The sequence below is a fragment of the Oryza brachyantha genome, chromosome 6 (assembly GCF_000231095.2).
Source record: "Oryza brachyantha chromosome 6, ObraRS2, whole genome shotgun sequence".
Taxonomy (NCBI): domain Eukaryota; kingdom Viridiplantae; phylum Streptophyta; class Magnoliopsida; order Poales; family Poaceae; genus Oryza; species Oryza brachyantha.
The window spans coordinates 1,013,087-1,034,081 of NC_023168.2; the positions used below are offsets into that span (position 1 = coordinate 1,013,087).

The 20,995-nt window shown below is 44.2% G+C and overlaps 4 protein-coding genes and 1 pseudogene across 7 annotated transcripts; 2 read left to right on the forward strand and 3 right to left on the reverse strand.

Moving 5' to 3' along the window:
* The first annotated feature begins 532 nt into the window (after window positions 1-532).
* On the forward strand, window positions 533-4,435 carry LOC102706485 (probable aminotransferase ACS12). The gene is made up of 4 exons (XM_006656534.3): window positions 533-1,246; window positions 1,347-1,496; window positions 2,803-2,963; window positions 3,053-4,435. Exons 1-4 carry the CDS (start codon window positions 770-772, stop codon window positions 3,903-3,905), a joined length of 1,641 nt encoding a protein of 546 aa, XP_006656597.3. The 5' UTR covers window positions 533-769; the 3' UTR covers window positions 3,906-4,435.
* Window positions 4,436-5,300: 865 nt separating this feature from the next.
* LOC102715945 (peptidyl-prolyl cis-trans isomerase CYP18-1) lies at window positions 5,301-9,480 on the forward strand. 2 transcript variants are annotated; one of them, XM_015838380.2, is made up of 4 exons: window positions 5,301-5,956; window positions 7,888-7,939; window positions 8,426-8,601; window positions 8,691-9,480. In XM_015838380.2, exons 1-4 carry the CDS (start codon window positions 5,357-5,359, stop codon window positions 9,168-9,170), a joined length of 1,308 nt encoding a protein of 435 aa, XP_015693866.2. In that variant the 5' UTR covers window positions 5,301-5,356; the 3' UTR covers window positions 9,171-9,480. The 2 variants fall into 2 exon arrangements, with proteins under 2 accessions (XP_015693866.2, XP_006655748.1); XM_006655685.3 differs by lacking the exon at window positions 5,301-5,956 and having other exon boundaries at window positions 7,894-7,939; window positions 8,487-8,601.
* Window positions 9,481-9,939: 459 nt separating this feature from the next.
* Window positions 9,940-13,996, reverse strand: LOC102716221 (barley B recombinant-like protein D). 2 transcript variants are annotated; one of them, XM_006655686.3, is made up of 3 exons: window positions 13,910-13,996; window positions 12,356-12,468; window positions 9,940-11,190 (listed from the first exon to the last, which is right to left on the reverse strand). In XM_006655686.3, exons 2-3 carry the CDS (start codon window positions 12,422-12,424, stop codon window positions 10,267-10,269), a joined length of 993 nt encoding a protein of 330 aa, XP_006655749.1. In that variant the 5' UTR covers window positions 12,425-12,468; window positions 13,910-13,996; the 3' UTR covers window positions 9,940-10,266. The 2 variants fall into 2 exon arrangements, with proteins under 2 accessions (XP_006655749.1, XP_015693740.1); XM_015838254.2 differs by lacking the exon at window positions 13,910-13,996 and adding an exon at window positions 13,783-13,860.
* Window positions 13,997-16,982: 2,986 nt separating this feature from the next.
* On the reverse strand, window positions 16,983-18,110 carry LOC102706763 (annotated as a pseudogene). The gene is made up of 2 exons (XR_001550463.2): window positions 17,847-18,110; window positions 16,983-17,736 (listed from the first exon to the last, which is right to left on the reverse strand). The product of XR_001550463.2 is annotated as a histone H1-like (transcript).
* A 1,961-nt stretch (window positions 18,111-20,071) lies between these two features.
* Window positions 20,072-20,932, reverse strand: LOC102716506 (histone H3.3). The gene is made up of 2 exons (XM_006655687.2): window positions 20,765-20,932; window positions 20,072-20,668 (listed from the first exon to the last, which is right to left on the reverse strand). Exons 1-2 carry the CDS (start codon window positions 20,834-20,836, stop codon window positions 20,330-20,332), a joined length of 411 nt encoding a protein of 136 aa, XP_006655750.1. The 5' UTR covers window positions 20,837-20,932; the 3' UTR covers window positions 20,072-20,329.
* Window positions 20,933-20,995: the final 63 nt, after the last annotated feature.

The window sequence follows — 20,995 nt, forward strand, 5'->3', positions numbered from 1 at the left end:
TTGGGCACGTCGAAGATCCAATGCTAGTCAGTGTTGTGGTTGTATTGGTCTACACACAACTCCTACTACATTTAAAAAATCTAATCTTATTTGTGTGGTGTTAGTAGATATTTAATTTCTACGAAGTAGATTATAATAGAGTTGTTACTGTTGCTATTATCCTACGTAATTTCTTGTGTTTCAATTAGAACATCCTGCTTATTTGTTTATGAACCATTCTAAAACCTCCATCCCAAAAGGACTAATCTCCGGTAATTTCTCGTGTTTCAATTAGAACATACAACTTATTTGTTCATGAACCATTCTAAAACCTCCATCCAAAAGGACTAATGTGTGGTTACAAATCTAGTTGAAAACAAAAATAAACAGTTATCATTCATTTATAATGTACAAGTGTAAACGCCTTTTAATACACAAAAAAGAGAGAAAAGGCTGTGAAAAATGGGGCCTTTCCTCCTCTTTGGCAGCTGGTTACCATTACGAACCATGTGGAGTATTCGCCCGGGCAGGGTCATTTGACGGCCGGAACCATCGCGCGAGATCAAAGGCGAAATTTTTACCGGCGTCGTGAGGTGAGACGGACCCGAGAGCCGGCAAGACGCCAAACCCGGCGTGCCATCTCCTCCCCTCCTCCCGCTCCCAAACCCCCCACCCAAATCCCCCTCAGCCCGCGCCAACCCAATCTGCTCCTCCTCCCAACGCCTATGCACAGGCGCCGCGCGTGTCGGGAGAGGCGGCTGTCCAGTAGCGGCGGCGGCGTCGTCCTCCCATGAGGCGGAGCGGCGACGGCGGCAGCAGCAGCACGGGCAAGAAGACGAGGAAGAGCAAGGGCGCCGGTTCGGCGGCGACGCGGCCGCGGGCGGACGGGGGGATGCGCATCGTGGTGCCGCTGCAGGGGGTGGTGCAGGGCCGCGGGGGGCTCGTGCTCGGCTCCCTCATCCCCTGCGCCCTCTTCTACTTCTTCCAGCTCTACATCAAGCGCAACCGCGCCGCCACGCCGCCGCCCGCCGCCGCCGCAGCCGGATCCCCCACGGCCGCGGCTGCCGCGGTGTCGCCGATCCACCGCTCGCTCTCCCGCGGCCTCCTCTCCCCGCGCGCCGCGCTGCCGGCCCTCTCCGCCCGCGGCGGCGCCGTCCGCGACGACGACTCGCTCTACTACGCCGGCCTCCGCCGCTGCGCCGCCGACCTCTACCACCCGACCACCAACCCCTCCGGCATCATCCAGCTCGGCCTCGCCGAGAACTACGTACGTCAATACTCTCTCTCTCTCTCTCTACTGTTGCGTTGATTACGAAGCCGATGGAGACGGATTGATGACGACGCAATTGGTTGCGGCGATGGTGCAGCTGTCGCTGGATTTGGTTGGGAGATGGATGGAGAAGCACGCGGCGAAGGCGGCATCAATGGCGGGCGGAGAAGACGAGGAGGAGAGGGAGCTCTCCATCAGGGGCCTCGCCGCGTACCAGCCGTACGACGGGATACTTGCCTTGAAGATGGTAAGCCAAACGATTCCTCCCTGATTCCATAAAAAAAATCATCCATTTATGATTCCATAAAAAAAAAGCATCCATTTCTTTCAGAAAGATAGGCTCTGTCTCTGGCAACAAGAATGTTGCAGAATCCCCCTGATCCCATCCATTCCATGGAAACATCGAATCTAATAACTACTCATACTGCTTTGATTCTTCCAAAGATTTTCGCAGCTGCACTTAACTCATAAAATTCAGCCTTTTCGTGTTTTATGAAAGCTTTGTTCATAGCTGGTGTCTGTTCAGTTTAGATGGATGTGGTCATAGAGAAAAATATTTTGGACAAGATGGCTCGATCAATAACAGTGTGTGATTCATTATTGGACGGAACAAGAATTATGCCAATTACAACTGACCTTATTAGTGGTTAAGCCTGAACTGGAATATGATTGTTGACGCAGTGCTGTGCAATTTTGTTTCCTTCTGCTCCTGTTTTTTTGTAGCCACATGTATGTTATCTACAGAAGCGGCGTCTCTTGTGTTTATTCTTGGATGTTATTTTTCGTTATGGTGGCTGCAATTGTGCCATCTGTCAAACCTTGACTTCAACTGAAAAGATCTGTTGTCTTGATCAGCTCTTACATGAAGTATAAACAAATTCAATAGTTTTATTTCCACATTCCTGAGTCCTGACTTCCCTCATATTTCTCTGCTGACTGCTGCTAATCTGCATGAATGTGAACAAGATGTCATGCTAGAACTTATCTGGTAAAATCATTGCACTTTAAAGTTTAATGTTGAATGACATGCTGATAACTGAAAATTATCATACTGAAGTTGGTAATTTGGCGTGTCTGCTATTGGATCCTTAGCCTTATGTGATTGCTTATTTTCTGTTTTTACTTGTAGTTTTTTGGTGAAACTCTTTCCTATTCAAATGATTGGAGGAACCTATACAGCTGTTTATATTTGTGATGCTTCAATGAAACTGGACTGTACCATCAACCTACAGGATATGTTCTGAGGAACTTGTCGTGCAATCACTAATTTGATAGTGATCATGTAAATGCATGGTTATGTCCTAAACAGCACCTTTTAATGTCTGCATTGCAAGATCAGTAATGTATGTTGCCTATAATTTTACTTCCCTGTCTTGTGATTCATGATTTATCATTATCCAAAATTTGCATATCTTTGTCAGCATCCCTCAGTCTTACCATTTTTTCCACACTGTTGCTTTCATCGGATACCAGACATCATACTAATATCCATGCTATTTTTTTGTTCTTTTGTGATGAAGTTTCTGATACAAACTGTTAAATGCCTCTTTCAGGCTCTTGCTGAATTTATGAGGCAAATCATGCAAGAATCAGTGTCCTTTGACCCATCTCAAATGGTTATAACCTCTGGTGCAACTCCTGCAATGGAAATACTGAGTTTCTGCCTTGCTGATCCAGGAAATGCATTTCTTGTTCCATCACCATACTACCCTGGGTATATTTTCTTCTCCAATCTCTTGGTTCATCTGCCTAAACAATTTAGTATTGAAAGTGAAGTTTGTAACTGTCACTTTATTTCTGCAGGTGGGACAGGGACATAAAATGGCGCACTGGCATTGAGTTGATACCTGTTCCTTGCCGTAGCACTGACAACTTCAATATTAGTATCACTGCTCTAGAAATAGCCTACAATCAGGCAAAGAAGCGAGGAATAAAGGTTCGTGGGGTTCTCATATCCAACCCTAATAACCCTACTGGAAGCTTTGTACCGAAGCAAACACTGCACGATCTTCTAGAGTTTGCTGCAGAGAAGAACATCCACTTGATATCTGATGAAGTGTTTGCTGGCTCAACATACGGATCTGGAAAATTTGTGAGTGTGGCAGAGGTTGTTGATGATCTAGAAGATTTTGACAAAGGCAGGGTGCACATAATATATGGACTCTCGAAAGACCTTTCTCTTGCTGGTTTTCGAGTTGGAGTGATATATTCCTATAATGAAAGCATCGTGACCGCAGCTGCTAAGATTGCTAGATTCTCGTCAGTGTCAACTCCAACACAACGCCTGCTTGTTGCCATGCTCTCGGACCAAAAGTTTATTGCAGATTACCTAAAAATTAATAGAGAGAGATTGCGCAAGATGTACAATTTGTTTGTCAGTGCTCTGAATAAAGTGGGGATTGAGTGCTTCAAGAGCAGTGGAGGGTTCTATTGCTGGGCAGACATGAGCAAGTTCATCAGGTCTTACAGTGAGAAAGGCGAGCGCAAGCTTTGGGATAGGTTATTGGAGGAAGCAAAGGTCAATGTCACTCCAGGTTCATCTTGCCATTGCATCGAACCTGGGTGGTTCAGGTGTTGCTTCACGACATTGAGCGAACACGATATACCTGTCATACTGGAAAGGCTCAGGAGGGTTACAGATAGCCATAAATCGTAAATCAAACTGGTGAAACAGTAGGATTATCCTCTTGAGCTTATAAGGGTATGCAATAACTGCTTTGCCAGGTGCTCCACCGAGAATGCAGGGGCAATGGGGCATACAGGATGAACATGATCCATTCTGTTCTGATCATAGGAGCTCTTTCTTCTTTACCATGGGAACTAACAAACATTAGGAGCAATCGAACGCCTTTGTTGGAACGAAGAGCGTGATTCTGGACCATGTTCGCATTGTTCTGTTGAAGAACAGCAGCGCTTTTGAAGGTTGTTGATGAGTTGCTTTTGTTGATCTGTAGATCTCCAGCTGCTTCCATTGTAGGAGTTTCAGATAGAAAATTGCCCATATGTTGATAGGTTGAATCAAGCATTAAGTTAAATTCTCTCGCTCTCAAGGTTCATTGTGGCATAAGTTAGTGCTGGGTTTTTGTTTGTGAGTTTGTAAATGAGTTCCTGCTTGTGCCAGGGTTTTGGACGCAGGTCATATGTTGACATCAAAATTATTTATTTTGGGGGGTTCATTTTTTCCACCTGAACAACTTCACAAACAACATCGAGCATAGGAAGAACATGTTGATTATTTACAGAAGTCTCTTTGATAGAACATACTACTATTTTTTATGGGTAATATACCGTGCATTGAACGGAATGCAGGAGCGAGCGATGATGGGTTGTACAGCGGCACTGCCCACAACTTTTTCTGAGGTGGTCGTTCTTGGTGTAAGTCTATCCTATAGTGTACTAACTACAGTTTTCACTTCTATATCTTCACCTCTCAGATTTAACGCTTCCATCTTAGTCTATCTTTGAATCAACGGCTGGGATCGTACACGTCGTCCCCTCGTCTATTTTCTACCCCTCTGCCCTAGAGCCCCTCACCTTCACTCCTCACGCCGCCAGCGCCGCCTCCAGCATGCCGCCGCTCCTCACCTCCACTCCTCACGCCGCCAGCGCCGCCTCTAGCATGCCGCCGCTCCTGCGCCGTCGCCGTCACCGCCCCCGTCCGCCGACCCGCTGCCTCCCTCCATTGTCGTCGCCGCCGCCTCCGCCCACGGTTCGCTGACCCGCCGCCTCCCTCCTCGTTGCCGCCGTGGTCTCCGCCCCCCGTTCGCTGACCCATCTCCGTCCTCCTCGTCGCTGCTGTCTCCATCGCTCATTCGCCGGGTCATCGCCTCGTCGTCCTTACCGCCCCCCTCTGGACGTGTACGGCCAAGCCAACACTAGAAAGGAGTTAGTTAGCCTTGCCCAATCTCCTCCTAATAAGGTATGCATCTCTCTCTCTTTTTTGTTGTTAGTAGTTAGCATACCTTCCTATCTAGGGTTGAAAATGGTACGGAAAATCCCGACCGTACCGGCTGCCGTTTTCGTTTTGTTCTGACTATTTTAGCTGGTAACAGTAATTCTCGGAAACGAAAACGGTAAAATTATCTAGAAACGGTATCGGAAACGGTAATGCAATTTTTCCGACCGTTTCGTCGGATTCCGTATTCGGCGAAAATTTCTCGAAATTTCTGGAAAAATTCCGAAAGCCCAACAAGCCATGTCCCAACTCCTTGTTCACAGGAAAATTTCGTATTGGGCTGGCCCATTAACTCTAACCCTAACACGCATGCACGCAGCACGCTGCAGCACGCACGCGCGCACAACACAATTGCACACCACACACGGTCTCGCGAGCCAGGCAGGAGACGCCGAGACGCCGCCGCCGCTGCACACCGCACGGACGCGGGGCGCACCGCCGCCAGACACGTCGCCGCCGTGCCACCACCGCCGGCCGCCGCCGCGCCGTCTGCCGCTCCACGTGGCTGCGCCGCCGGCCGCCGCCGCTCCGTACGCCATCGCTCAGCCGCTGCTCCGCAGCTCCTCAACGTGGCTGCGTCGTCGGTCGCCGCAACATCGCTACTCGGAGCCGTTGCCCGTCGCTGCTCGAAGCCGGTCGCCCATCGCTGCTCCTGCTGGTACTCCGTCCACGACACCGCCGTTGCTCGCCTGATCTGCAGGACCACGCCGCCGTCGCTCGCCTCTACAGCGCCGCCTCTCCGCTCGTCTGATGTGAGTATGAAATAAACAATTGATACTATCAATGTATCGTGCGGTTATTCTTAATGTTATATATGGTTATTTTCGACTTGATTTTCGCTTACCAACCGCTATCGATACATTTCCGTTCCGCTGGAACCGTTTCCGGAATTCCGATGATACCGATACCGTTTTCGTTTCCGCATGTACCATTCCGTTTCCGAACAAAAAATATGGAAATGAAAATGGGAGAGATAGTTTTCCGACCGTTTTCAACCCTATTCCTATCATTTACAAATTTGTTTGATTTGGACATATATTGTTTTAGAAACAGTTCAGCACATTTTCTTATTTAGAAGCCTAATTTGCCATGTTATTTTGGTAATAAATTGTGATATGCCATGAACTTCATCTTTAGTAGCCAAATTTACCATGTTATTTAGCAGATTGAACTTGTCTTTACAGTAAACCATTTACATTTACAGTCAATAGAATGCAAATAGACCTACGGTGATTCAAGGAGCATGTGGTGCATGAACATGGCCATACTGCTACCATTCTTTATGCTGCGTATGAAACTATTACCATTGCTGTTATTGCCTGTTGAGAAAATCATCTTCTATCCAATCCTATTCGACTGTAAAATATTCTTCAATACAATGAACCACATATGGTGCACCAACATCACATTTAAATGGCAAGCAATACTATTATGTCAATATATTTCTAAATGTCAATTCCTAGACACAGATTCCTACTTTTTGAAAAAGATAAATGTTTACAACTGTGCATGTCCATGGAAATAAAATTCATATAAAAATATTTTTATTTCTCTATGAGCAATTAATTAATATGTATGATGGAATTAGCAAACAGATCTAAGAAGGATGAATTTTCTCCGTCTAAAGTTACTAGGAGATACAAAATAACATACTCAGATTTTTTGATAGAACCTTAGGAGAAATTTGATTGTTTACTTGTATAATTGGTTACAATTTCTGACACTATTTAATATTTGGTTACAATTTCTATAATTGAATATGGTAACTGTACCACAATTGATTGTTACTTGTAGAATGCTTACAGGAGAATATACCATATGTTCATGTTAATTCTCTTTGGAAGTGCACTGTAATTTAATACTTTTTCTTCGATAATATCTTAATTATTTTTTCAGTAAATAATCTTAGCATGCTAGCCAACTGTTTTATATATTACATAAACATAACCTACCTCACTTATATTTTTCCTGTTACTTAAGCGCAGTTTCATTTCACCCTCGTGGTGTTAAAATATCCATGTGTTTCCATGCTGATCAAATTTGTTACTCCGAGTTTACTAAAGTCCATGTTTTGGTGGAGATTTATGAGGAAAGGTGAACTTTTAAATTGGAGAAGGTTTCTCTTTTGGTTGGAATACTATTAGGAATGGGGAAATTGGTGGAATGAACAAGAGAAAACAACTTTTGTGCTTCAAATGATTACATAGAGAGCTTATCCAACGGTGTGCGAGGTCGTTTCAAGGTCATATTAAGTTATTAACACAAAGTACAACTCTACCTATACTATAATTCTCATTTCTCACAAGTCAGAAATAAGTAAACAACATGAGAGGACCAATTCATTGCACGGTTGGGTTTTATTAACTAACTCCTGAAGGCTATTGTTACATTTGTTGGATTCTGTGGGCTTAACAATGGAACTGTGGCATAAAGCTTTATAAAACTATAGTCTCTATTTCGATGTGTCCATCTGGAAACACTACATGATCAATTTTATCCATTGTTACTTTTGTTAGTTGTATGTCACTCCAATATCAACTGAGTGGCTTAGTGCTTTCTTTAAAGTATATAACATGATTCTATTTCTAATATTGTTACTTCATTATTCAGTTATATACAGTACATCAGTGTGACCTAAGCTGATTCTCTCCACTAATCATTTTTCTCAATGCCATCTCTATAGGTTTCTTTGCTAATCTATCAACTCAGCTGGTGTCTCAGGAGCTTCTTCAACGGTATGTACATGAAATTTTTACTCATATTGCCACCATTTAATGAAACATATGAAAACATGCACTTCATAGCGGCATGTCCTTCATTCTTGTAGTTTCACTTAATAAAATGTTTCACTTGATAAAATTGTGTGATTAACGGTAGAGTTGTCCTCCTGAATGGTAAAATCTGGACCAACAACACAACCTGCAAATTAGGTCTACATGTAACTAACTAATCAGTTCAGCTGTAGACATGGTATGTGAGAAAGTTGCTTCACACTTAATTATCTGCATGGGAGCTTATATTTTCATTTAGCCCGAATATTAATTTTTTTAATTCACATACACTATACCATTTTAGGTGATAGGGAAAAATATTCGTCCGCATGTGAGGCCAAATTACATATTATCTACTGTATACCAATAAAATATTCATTCAAGAGCATGTGGTTCAGATATTGAGAAATTAAATATTCTAATTGAAGACTTTCAAAACTTACGAGACAGAGTACTATTCAAATTCGTCACATGTGTTGCGAATTGTGAGTGGCAAATTCGTGATCCACAGAACGGCGGCCCAGGCCCATCCCGAACCACCAAATCGCCTTCGAGACTTTTCTACACTTCTTCTCGCCGCCGAAACCAAGCAACACCTCTCACCTCGCCACCGCCGCCTCGCCATGGTAAGCTCCACCTACCCTCCCTCCTCCTACTGCTCCTCCTCGTGCTGACCTCACCGGAGATCGTTTGTTTGGTTGGATTTTTTTCGCAGTCGGTGACGCTGCACACGAACCTGGGGGACATAAAGTGCGAGGTGTTTTGCGACCAAGCGCCCCGAACGGCGGAGAACTTCCTGGCGCTGTGCGCGAGCGGGTACTACGACGGCACCATCTTCCACCGCAACATCAAGGGGTTCATGATCCAGGGCGGTGACCCGACGGGCACGGGGAAGGGCGGCGCGTCCATCTGGGGGAAGAAGTTCGCCGACGAGTTCCGGGAGTCGCTCAAGCACAACGCGAGGGGGATCATGTCGATGGCGAACAGCGGGCCCAACACCAACGGCAGCCAGTTCTTCATCACCTACGCCAAGCAGCCGCACCTCAACGGCCACTACACCGTCTTCGCCAAGGTCATCCATGGCTTCGAGGTGCTCGACCTCATGGAGAAGGCGCAGACCGGCGCCGCCGACCGCCCCCTCGCCGAGATCCGCCTCAACCGCGTCACCATCCACGCCAACCCTCTCGCCAACTAATCTAGACACTCCTTCTGTAATCTCAGATATGGATCATCTCAATCTTCCTGTAACAACTCTGTTCGGATTTGGCTTGTGGTTGTCTTATCTCTTATTTATGTTCATCAATTAATCTAGCCAGCTGATAGAGTCTCTTAGCAATCGAATTCCATTAGGAGTAATCCACATTTGATCTGCTTTAGTAGCCGTAGGTTCTGACGATCTGTGTTAGCATATACAGATTTCGTGAATCGTGTTGGAAAATCTGAAATTACTCTGCAAATATGGATCAAAAGCAGAAAAGGAAAGAAAAAGGTTTGGTTTGGTTTAAGACGAAAATTGGTCTTACCAATAAAAAAATGACCAATTTGGTTTGAGGCGGCATAGGAGGGAGATAGAGAGAAGAATTTGGTAAAACTTGTTAGCTAGTTGAGTTCAGTTTTTAACATGCTGCATGTTCAGCAACAATGCTAGCTGTTTCATGAAAAAGGCAAACAACATATTTACAAACAAAAAATAATTTATAAATCAAAATTTTATATACATATTCTTAATCAATTTTGAAAATAAATTTTGGTAAAAGACCTTAAAATCAATTCTAAATTTAATATTGAAAATTTAAATTTTAGCTTATAAGGTAAGCGGTAACTTTGGATGCAAACGAGCAGTAAAATTCTGACATGACCGGCGCCTCACTTACAAGTTACAAGTTAGCTTCACATCCAGTATGAGTTGCCACTTGCCACCAAACGATTCAGGCAGTAGGACTGCATGTATGACAACATGTCAACCAAATAGCAATACGGCTGGTCTACTACCTCCACTTAAATCTGGTTGTCAAACTATACAATGATTTGATCTGATCTGACGATAAATACCTGGATACTACAGTTACATTTTCCATTCTCGTGGGCTGCAGCATTCCAGAGCCACGAGCACGATTCAGGGTTCAGAAAGGGAGAAAACCTACAGCACTTTGAACACAAAACTCTAACCTACATCCGCTACAAACCAATGACAACCTTACACAGACGGGATTTAGGGAATGCAGGAGAAGCAAGATTTGCCTGATCTTCCCCCTTTCCAGCTTGAATCGCATGGCGCGTTCATCTGCAAGCTAACGGATGGTAATGTACCGGTTTGTACCGTGCTTAGCCCAGTGGTCCTTGAGGTCCACCGGCGTCGAGAGATCATGACCTTCAGCCGCTAGCCGGCTCAGCAGCTTTGTGAAGGCACCGCCACTCATTTTCCGCCCCCCCATGCGAGCATGCCGCTTGTTCGGGATCACTGGGAGTGGATACATGGAAATGTTCATGGTGCAGCATGATGACTGCCATCCGCCATTCCCCCACTTGTAACATTGGCGAAGCTTCCCTGTGCACGAACAGGCAGGAGCCGGCATCGTGGACTCATCAAATGCGACTTGATTCAGACCAAGGTCTTGGTCCTTCCACTCATTCTTCATAACAGATGCATGAGCAGAATCATCTCCATAACCAGACATACCAACATTCTTCCAGTCACCTGATGGTTTCTTGGTTTTCCGGAGCACACCTGATGGCCTCTTCAACGGAGAGGCTTGGGAATTATTCTTCTTTGATCTCTTTGCTTTTCCAACACTCCCTGGAGCTGTTGAGATGGGGTATGCTTCTGATATGTGCATTTCTCTGGCATGATCGTAAGGAGAATCTGCCAGTTGCAATGGTGACGATTGAGCGTGAGAAAGCTGGTCATGATGGTGGATGTTCTTTGATCCGTTAAGAGATCCTTGGGGAAATCCATTCCCGTTATTCATGTTCAATCCATTTGTACGTGCCAGCTCAAGAGCAGCAAGGGCATTGTCCCTTTCCACAACCGCAGCATTACGTTCAGCCATTGCAGCATCCCGCTGGGCAAACGCCATATCTCGCTCAGCTATGGCAGCTTTTTTCTCAGCCAAAGCATGGTCCCTTTCTCGGATAGCATTATCCCTATCATTCATGAGCGCCAGGAGATTCATACTTTGATGGTCCTTCAGATGCCTTTGTTGGGGCATCATCCACTGAAAAAGTATAGCAAATATACATTCCTTTAGAGAACTTTCATGAAAAGATATCAGTACATGCTAGGCAACGAAATCATAGTGTTTATTTAATGTTTTTGAACTAGCTGAAAAGTTATACTCCTACATTTAAAGCTAAATATTGCACATTTCTGAGAGATTTTTTAGCGGTTGTGATACCTACATCCTGCTCAAAAGGATATACATAGAGCGAGAAAACAAAGAGAAAAAAAAACATTCACAACATAAGGTGTAAGTTCATAAAATTCAGCTTGAACACAGACATAACCAATTGTTTCACAAGCAAAGCATGTTGCCCTGAAAACCAGCATCTTCACTTGAAACATGTAATTTACAACTCTACACAACAGAGAGAAAGCACAATAGTGCTAGGACCTTCTGGTGCACTTAAGTGGCATATCTTATTGTCATAAAGACTGATAGATAAAGTGCATCTAAATAATAGTGGTACAAATGTATGTGCAGGCCACTTTCAGAATTCTATGTTCTCAAAATTATGGTAAACAAAATTACAAGATTGGACCCACATGCACCACGAGTCCACAATAGAATAATAAGTACAGAAAGATATAACACACACAAAAAGTTATAAATGATTGCTCTGATTTGGTATGTTGTACTGAAACAGTTTTTATGCATCAACCTTCCTCCGCTCTAAGATTTGAGTCTTTCACTTATTTTCCAAAAGACTAACAACATGAGCATAATACACTATTAGTGCATTAAAAACTTGTCTATGTAGAACTTTTTTTTGGCTGGACAGCACACATAAGTCCTAACTAGGTGTTGCAGTAGACTAAAGAGTATTTTGTGCCTTGACATTTATATGCCGTTGTCATGTAGTACAGTAGAGCAGTACGGCTGATATTCCCACCCCTTGCATTGTTTGATACGTAGTCGGAATTTAAGCTGTCTAATAACCTTCCATTGTTTTATTTGTAGTCAGAATTTAAGCTCTCTAATAAAGAAAGGAAAATTTGTCTTTGGTCTAACAAAACATATGCACATTTTCGTACAAATCTACAAAGATGATCCAGTTGATCATCTGTAGTTAATATTTTAAAGGACAATGGCAAATATTGCATGTGCTGTACTAACATAAGTAAATCTAAAATTATGTCTGCATTCTTAATGATGCACAAACCTGGGTATGAAGTCCTTTATATTGGTCTGGCCTTTGCCTCCCATTTTCTCTATGGCCAAGGTTGTCCATAATTACATTTGGTTGCAACCAAAAAAGGACAACTACAAGATCACCTGCAAAACAAGAAAGTTAACAAAGATAAATGCTACTACAAATGTTATTCCAGGGAAGGTATGTGCCAGAGGGTAACCTAGCTAGATCAGTAGCAAGCTTGTGCTAAAGGGAACTGAAGAAAATGTGACTGAGAGAGGGAGAAACAATTCAGTATAGGATAGAGTCTAGATAAGGTCAACGTTTGCAGCCAAGAGGAAGAGGAAAGTCTTCCTAAAGATATATAGCCATGTGGAGACCTTAAATCGATGGATATATGTGGAAAAAGGGCAGCGGTTAAATTGTAGAACGAGAAGTACCAACGCATGTATGAGTCCAGTAACCAGAAGGCCGTAATTTTACTCATGGTTTAGAAGAAATAACAGGTCAATTGTGTAATTTATCACTTTAAAGTGCTAGAAGAAGACATTAATGGGTAGACTCCACTCCGGATCAAATGCTGAGCCAAAGAACCTCAGAGATTAAAATTACTACACGACACTACAGACAAATAAACTAGTATACGATTCCTTGTTCATTATAAGTTTCTTCTTTTTAATCAGTTTCTTCTTTTTAATGAAGGTATTTATTAAAATGCATGCAGGCCATCCTCCTTAGGATAGTACTACAGCCGCGTAGCGAGCAAACTGTATCAAGTCCTTTAGTCAGACATATCCAATTGTGCGAGAACAAGTCAATTATTATCAACATTGGAGAGAAAGAGCCATTAACAATGACTCTCAATCCAGTGCTTAGATAGCCTAGTCAAAACCTCACAGAATTTCACGAAGCCTCGTACAGTCAAGCCACACGTGACGACTAAATTGATGCTAGCATTACCCTTTTACCCAATTTCCAGCTGCTTCGTACTTCACACAAATCGCTTCGACCAAAAGGTAGATCTCCAAGCAGACAAAGCTCTAGTCAGCAGAAAATGCATGAGCTAGCAAGCCAGCTCGAGCTGCACGGCACATAGAAGAGCATCCATACCACCCTGACTAGAGTAACCAAGTGGACTCTTCGACTACAATGGAAGCAGCAGCACTCACACGCTCCTCCTCCGAACGCGCATGCGCGAATCGCACCACCAAACGATCACATCAAACATGAATACTACCACCATCCAGGCACCTCTCATGCATGTGCATTCAAAGCTCAGGAATCGGAACTAATTTGGAGCTCCAAATCAACCTCGTCTCCGCAGGTCTAATTGAACCCGACGCAGAGAACGGAAATCAGAACCCGCTAAACCCTAGATCACCCACTCACCCCTCAGCAACATCACCGCCAAAAAAAAAAACCCCCCCCGCGCGCGCTTCCGCCGGGAGCTCACTTACCCAATCCAATGCAACCTCCACATGAAAAATTTTGGGGGAAAACATCTCCTGCACTTATTATTGGAGCGAGAGCTCGCGAGCTCGGAGAGAGAGAGAGAGAGAGAGAGAGAGAGAGAGAGAGAGTTACCACAGTATCAGCAGCTCCCCTTCCTTCTAGATGCTTCCATATTGGGGGAGAGTGAGAGAGGGGAGGGGGCGGGGCGGGGCGGGGCCCGCGCGACAGAGGAAAAGAGTGGCCCGCCGGCGGCGAGGTGGGGGGAGGGGTCAAAGCGAGTGGCTGCGGCGACCACCGCTGCTGCCGCCACCGCTACTGTGTTTTTTCTTCTCTCTCTCTTTTGCGAGGAGGGCTGGGGGAGCAAGAGAGGGTAGCGGCGGCGTCGATGGACTGCGACCGCGGAGGAGGAGGTGGGCCCACGGATCAGTGAGACATAAGGCCGCGTGGGTAGATAGCCGATTGGGGGGAGGCTGGCTGGGAGGGGAATGGGGATGATGGTGGATTTTGCAGCGTTTGCTGGTTCCATTATCTCTCAGAATCAATGCTGGCTGCTTGTATTACTTGTGATTGTTTGGAGGAGCTTGAATATAGCGTTGGTGTGCTTATTATGTTATCATGGTATTAAAGGTGGCAATAGAGATCCATTACCCAATACTCAATAGATATTTATTCATTAGAATGGATAAATGAGTTAGATTTTATATCCATGTATATCCTAATGTTAAATTTTTATATGCGATGGATAATTGGGTTGAGTATGTAGTATCCATACTCTGCTATTGTTTTGAAGAGTTTAAGATTATAAGAAATAGTTGATGAGATGACAGTTTTATAAAATAGGGGAAAAAACAAGTTCTCAACTTATGTTTTCTAGTTTTTTGAATTCTATAAATATATTGTTAGAATCTTGGTACGTATCTGTCGCATAATTTGGAGGAGTTGGAGATTTTAGGAGAAGTTGCTATGCTAAAAGCTCCTTCAAATAGGCCTGACCTATGTAACACTACCATTCAACATGAAACAGTTCGATACCATAATTTCAACGTGAATTGGATAGTCTATTTATAAATTATGATATTGAAATTTGCGGGTGCATAAAAATTTCGAAAATTCTAAAACAACATAATTTTAAAATTAAATTTAAGCATCAATGAGTTTTTATTTTATAACAAAAATATCCTATGTATTAAAAGTAAGTGTAAACTTTACAAAGCTACAAATAATTTGGCCATGTTGTAGTTTTGATACTTGTCTATGTAGTTTAAGAGGCAACGTCTTAAATTTATGGGTTTGTAATAATTTGGTTAAAGTATTTTTTAGTTTTATTAATTTTACTCTACCAAAACTATGAAATGGTTTAACTTGAAACTCTGAATTATAGACACCATTTAAGTAATCCTGAATTAGGGACACCAGTAAGTACCTCTTTCGTTTTTTAATATTTTACGTCCTTGATTTTGATTATATATATATATATATATCATGTTAAAATATTATATAGTTATTATTATTCTATAATTTATTTATTATTGAAAATATTTCAAACACGATTTGTATTTTTGACATAAACTTATAAATAAGATAAATATTCAAACTTATAAAAATAAATAACGCCAAAAAAGGTAAAAATCGGAGCGAGTATAACTATAGAATTATCTAAACCTTTGTTGATCTCGAAGCGAAGTAAGAATGGGCATGGGTAGACCCATGGATAATTTAGGGTCAGCTCAACAAAATAAACAAAGTTTTATTATAAAATAAAATTTAGTTTATTTAGTTGAATTAGAGTCGACCCTAATACATCCACAAGTCGACTCATGGCCATCTCTGTCTCGAAACACGGACATTTGGGTTATAAATGGCTATAAACTCAATTTAGTTTCAAAGAGGCCATTCGCAAGTCACACTTGAGCAACATTTTAAACAAGTTGTTTTTCTAAAAATATATAAAAAAGTTTTAAAAAAATTAGATTAATCTATTTTCAAGTTTACAGCAGCTAATACTCAATTAGTCATGTTCTAATGATTTTCTTTGTGTTAGACTAGTTGGCATGAGCATTGGGATTTAAATTCCAAATTCACATTAAGACCTTTTCTTCCGATATTAATACGATTAAACGTAACGATGCGAGGGCAGAAAAGAAGCATAGCAATGTTCGCCTAATTAAAGGAGAAAAGTTGCTATGCAAATATCGTCAAGCCAACGGTGGCTTAACACAGCCTTTACCAAGAAAAAATAAGGCTCAAATCGTTTCCCAGTTACACCTGCTTATAAGCCAAAATTTAAATTTTAGAATTTAATTTTTAACTTAATTTTATGGTTTTGCCAAATTTTAAATTTTAGAATTTAATTTTTAAACTTAATTTTATGATTTTTTATCATGGTTTGTTTTACGCATTCGCTTTTAAATCGCTATATATGTATATGTATATATTATTTTAATTTATTTTTCGTTTACAAAAATATGTTTTCTCTTATTCCTTAAAAACTTTTCGTTTTTCCTCTAAGGCCTGCCTTGTTTAGTTTTTTTCGAAAACATCACATTGAATTTTTGACACCTAAATAAACAATAAATCAAAAAATAAATTAAAAAAAACTAATTGCACAGTTATAAAAAAATTAAGACAGAGCCTAATTACTAATATGCTGCAATAACCAACATTAGCATATACTAATGATGAATTAATTAGGCTCAAAAATTAGTCTCGCGGTTTCTAGGTTAACCGTGAAATTCGTTTTTTTATTCACGTCAAAAACATAAACAACATCCGATCAAATGTTACATCCGATCAAACGTTTTGTTTTTTTCATTCGTTCAAAAAACGTTTTGTTTTTTCATTCGTTCCAAAAACACCTTTCCACCTCCGATCAATGTTTTTTTAAAAAATTTTACCACACTAAACACCACCTAAAAACGATACGACGCAATCAGCACACGCGGGCGTCCTCATCCAAACGCCAAAGCTAGCCAGGCAGCCAGCCAGCTGCAGTACACGCTGTACTGCCATCTCGTCTCCTCGCGTCTCTGCTTCTGCAGCTCAGCTTGCCAGCGCGTGCCACGTGTTCAGCCGAGCTTGGCGGCCCTGACCCTGATTACTGCTGCTCGATCCCTACAAAGCCGTGCGCTCCCATTGCCACGAAGAAATCACTCTCGCGAACAATCCAGAGATGAACTCATTGAGAAACTCAAGAACTCGATGACGATGATCACATGGCAAAGCTTCGAGCGCCAGTTCCATCTTATTACGGTTTCATGGCGATATGCTACAGTACCTTGCATCTTCTTCCCTCCCAAAAGCAAAAAAAAAAAAAAAAAGCAAGTTTATCTACAAAACGCAACACGCTGCGGGCCACAGGGCGCTCGATCGATCCAAGCTGCGGAGACGGAAGACGAAGACGACGACTTCTACTATTGGTAAGCGACACCTAGGCTATACACGGATACGGTGCGCCGGCGCCGGCGAGACGGCAGCCTCCGCGATCATCAGGCGCTGGCCTTGTTGGCCTTCTTGGAGATGGCGGAGCGGATGGATTTGGGTGGCTGCGTCATCGGCTTCGCGGGGGCGGCCTTCCTCGCCCGCTTGGCGCGTGCCGGCCGGGCGGGGGGAACCGCCTTCTTCGCCTCCTTGGCCGACGCCGACGCCGGCTTCTTGGCGGCGGCGGCGGCGGAGGGTCGCGGGGTCCTCTTCCTCTTGGCGCTGCCGCCGGACTTCGCGGACTTGGCCTTCGCCTTCGCCGCCGCCGCCTTCTTCTCCTCGGCCGCCGACAGCTTGAACGAGGCCTTCACCTTCACGAGCCGGCCCTTGGCGGCGAAGTTCCGCAGCTGCACGGCGAGCACCTTGCGGTAGTTCGCCGGCAGCTCGTCCTTGTGCTGCTCGCCCATGTACTTGGCGATCGCGTACGGGCTCGACCCCGCCTTCCCGTTCCCGTCCAGCGACATGATCGCCTCCTTGATCATCTGCTCGATCAAATCAAAAAATTCATAAACCACCACACAAAAAATCTCACAAACTCCACCTCATTCCGCTCTTCAATTCGACCGTTCGATCAATTCGATTCATTCCTCACCTCGAAGTAGGGCGGGTGGTGCGGCCCCGCCGACCTGGGCTTCCTCACCCTCGGCTTCCTCTCCTTCTTCGCCTTCTCCTCCCCCTCCTCGGCTTTCTTCCCCTCCACCACCTCCTCACCCTTGGGCGCCTCCTCCGCCTTGGGTGCCTCCACCACCGCCTCCTTCACCTCCTCCACCACCGCCGGCGCCTCCGTCGCGGTCGCCATGGAATCCTTGTGCGCGCGAATCAAGCGGAAGTAGTAGTAGTGGTAGCTGTGTGAGTGCGTGACGAGGAGGAGCCGGATTCGGAGGCGCGCGTTTATACCGGAGGGAGGAGCGCCGCGATTGGTCGGGAGCCGCCTCACGCGGATCGGGATCCGCGGCGGGTTGATCCGGGCCGTACACGTGGCTCTCCGATCCGCGCCTGCCGCTTCTGGGAGCTTCTGGACCTTTTCGCCGCGGGGTGCTTGGGTTTGGGAGTGTCGAGAGGCTGGGGGAGTGTGTTTTTTCGGGTGTTTTTTGAGGATGCGTTTTGGTGCCGATTTGGAGGTGTGGGTTCGCGTTTTTGTTTCGGGTTTTTGGTTTGGGTTCAAATTGGGAGAGGATTTGGTGCTTGTGGTTTTGAATTTTGGGATATGGTTTTGGATTTGGGGAGAATTTGGAGGTTTTGTGAAGTGGGGTGTGCTTGTGTGTTTCTTTTGGGTTTAAGGTTTTTTTTTGACATGTTTTGGTTTTTAAGCTTGCTGGCGCTTCATATTCTATTTAAGTTATGTTTTGTACGAAGATGGGAGATGTCACGCGTACTTATGTCAGTACATACAATTTAAGAAAAAAATACTTCCTCTTTCCTCAAATTAGGGGTATTTACGCAAACAAGCAGCATGCACAGTGGATAATTTCATCTCATTGTGGTGGATATTTTTTTTCCCAAATTACGGTTCATTGGGTCAAATTGTGTCAACTGTTCTGGTGCAAGACAGTGAATCTCCTTTATTTATGAATAAGGATTGCATATATATAATAATAAAAGCATTTCACAATGATGTTGTTGACTCGTCAAACATCGATCCATATAACCTTTGTAGAACACCACAAAAGGCAAGTTGGCATTTGGATGGTGATCATTCATAAGTGCAGATCTTTTTTGCTCCATAAAACAGAGCCAGAGTGACAGGTGGGTCAAGTAGATTTAATGGAAATATGCATGCGTCCTCTTAACATTTTTAGCATGAGCAATGGCTGAGAGGCGTACCGTAACAATGGCAGAGCAGAGCACTATAGCAAATATTTACCTGTAATATTTCTACTGATATTCGTCCAATATCATATTATTATTCATCCTGTGTCGTTACTGCCGCCTTGTATTACTTCTTTGATTTCAAATAATTGATACCGCCACAATTTCGGTTACTGTTTGATTGGGTAACTTTGACCATCCATTTTTCTTAAAATATTCTATATATACAAATATTGTATATATACAAAAGTATGTTATTTTTAAAATAGTGTGTGTGACGTGTGTGTATATATATTATATAAATATATAGAAGTGTGTCTATATATATATACAAATATATAGAAGAATATTATACTAGTTATGATGTTTGACGTATAAACATATAACAATACAATTTATTAATCGCAGACGATCGTTAGCAATACAATTTATTAATCACAGCAGATCGTTGTAAATGATCGTATTAATCACGGACAGATCGTTTAAATGTTATTAAACGGTGATACAGTAGTCCCATATTCATGGGCTATATTCTATTGGGCCCACGGAATCACAACATTGGACTTCCGCCCAAAAACCTAGCGCAACTCGTTGCTTACCATATCCATTGGGCCTACAAAATTATATACTACACCAAACTTCTCGCCCACAAGAAACAGCCCAACAGATGCCAATTGGGCCAGAATAGGCCGGCACTACGAAATTGACCAACATATAACGGACTCCGTATATGAACAGACGAAATTAATAATAATTTCCACCGTCTTTACAAGTCATACGCGTACTCGAATTCAAATTCAGGGGGGCGTCACCGTCACCGCCGTGCTGCACGTGCCGGCCGGACAACCGCCAGCGACCGTCAGTTGCTTCACATTTACGGCGGACAAAAATGCGGATAGGAAATTCGAAGCGTAACACGGCACGACTCCTTCCAAACAAAAATGTCGCAGCAAATCACAGTCAAAACGGAAGCTACTCCGCTAATAATCCATAACGAATAATAATACGTCTCACTAATAATCCATATAACGAATATTGATAATAATAAGTCTTTTTTGACACTGTTGTGCTTAATCGCAAGATCCAAAGAACGGCACCAAACTTCACCGAACCATGTTTTTACACTAACCAACGAAACCCTATTACACGCTACGGAGAACGAGATCTAAAACGCGGGCGGCCGCGGCGGAGGGGGATCAACGAGTTTTGACCGCGTCGTCGTCTTGATCCCCCTTACCCTAACCAGATCGCTACGGACGCGGTGGCTTACGCGCGCTCGCCACGGATGCGGCGGGCGAGCTGGATGTCCTTGGGCATGATGGTGACGCGCTTGGCGTGGATGGCGCAGAGGTTGGTGTCCTCGAAGAGCCCCACGAGGTAGGCCTCAGCGGCCTCCTGGAGGGCGAGGACGGCGTGGCTCTGGAAGCGGAGGTCGGTCTTGAAGTCCTGCGCGATCTCGCGGACGAGGCGCTGGAAGGGGAGCTTTCGGATCAGGAGCTCCGTGCTCTTCTGGTACTTGCGGATCTCACGCAGCGCCACCGTCCCGGGCCTGTAGCGGTGGGGCTTCTTCACTCCGCCGGTGGTCGGCGCCGACTTCCTCGCCGCCTGCACAAACAACCCCAGAAAAAAAAATCAGCGCAAATCCCTCGCCGAGAAAACACCAGATCGAGGCGAGACGAAACGAGACGACGCGAAACGCACCTTGGTGGCGAGCTGCTTCCTGGGGGCCTTGCCGCCGGTTGACTTGCGGGCGGTCTGCTTGGTACGGGCCATCTCCCTCCTCGACGGCTAGGACTTCGAGCTCTCGTGTGAATGGATTTGGGGGAGAGACGAAATCGAGAGCGACCAAACTGGCGTCGAAAGGCGAACAGTGGGAGGGGGGTGGGGGGAGGTGGGTGCGTTTTTATAGGCGCGGCGTGGGGGGGGGGGGGG

Coding starts and splice junctions, on each gene's coding strand:
- LOC102715945 (XM_015838380.2), top strand. CDS start 5,357: ATGCAATTTTTCCGACCGTTTCGTCGGATTCCGTATTCGGCGAAAATT. Junction 5,957..7,887: donor CGCCTCTCCGCTCGTCTGAT/GTGAGTATGAAA, acceptor CCATCTCTATAG/GTTTCTTTGCTAATCTATCA. Junction 7,940..8,425: donor TCTCAGGAGCTTCTTCAACG/GTATGTACATGA, acceptor CTTACGAGACAG/AGTACTATTCAAATTCGTCA.
- LOC102706485 (XM_006656534.3), top strand. CDS start 770: ATGAGGCGGAGCGGCGACGGCGGCAGCAGCAGCACGGGCAAGAAGACG. Junction 1,247..1,346: donor TCGGCCTCGCCGAGAACTAC/GTACGTCAATAC, acceptor GCGATGGTGCAG/CTGTCGCTGGATTTGGTTGG. Junction 1,497..2,802: donor GGATACTTGCCTTGAAGATG/GTAAGCCAAACG, acceptor TGCCTCTTTCAG/GCTCTTGCTGAATTTATGAG.
- LOC102716506 (XM_006655687.2), bottom strand. CDS start 20,836: ATGGCCCGTACCAAGCAGACCGCCCGCAAGTCAACCGGCGGCAAGGCC. Junction 20,669..20,764: donor GGAAGCAGCTCGCCACCAAG/GTGCGTTTCGCG, acceptor TTGTTTGTGCAG/GCGGCGAGGAAGTCGGCGCC.
- LOC102716221 (XM_006655686.3), bottom strand. CDS start 12,424: ATGGACAACCTTGGCCATAGAGAAAATGGGAGGCAAAGGCCAGACCAA. Junction 11,191..12,355: donor ATAAAGGACTTCATACCCAG/GTTTGTGCATCA, acceptor ATACTTTTTCAG/TGGATGATGCCCCAACAAAG.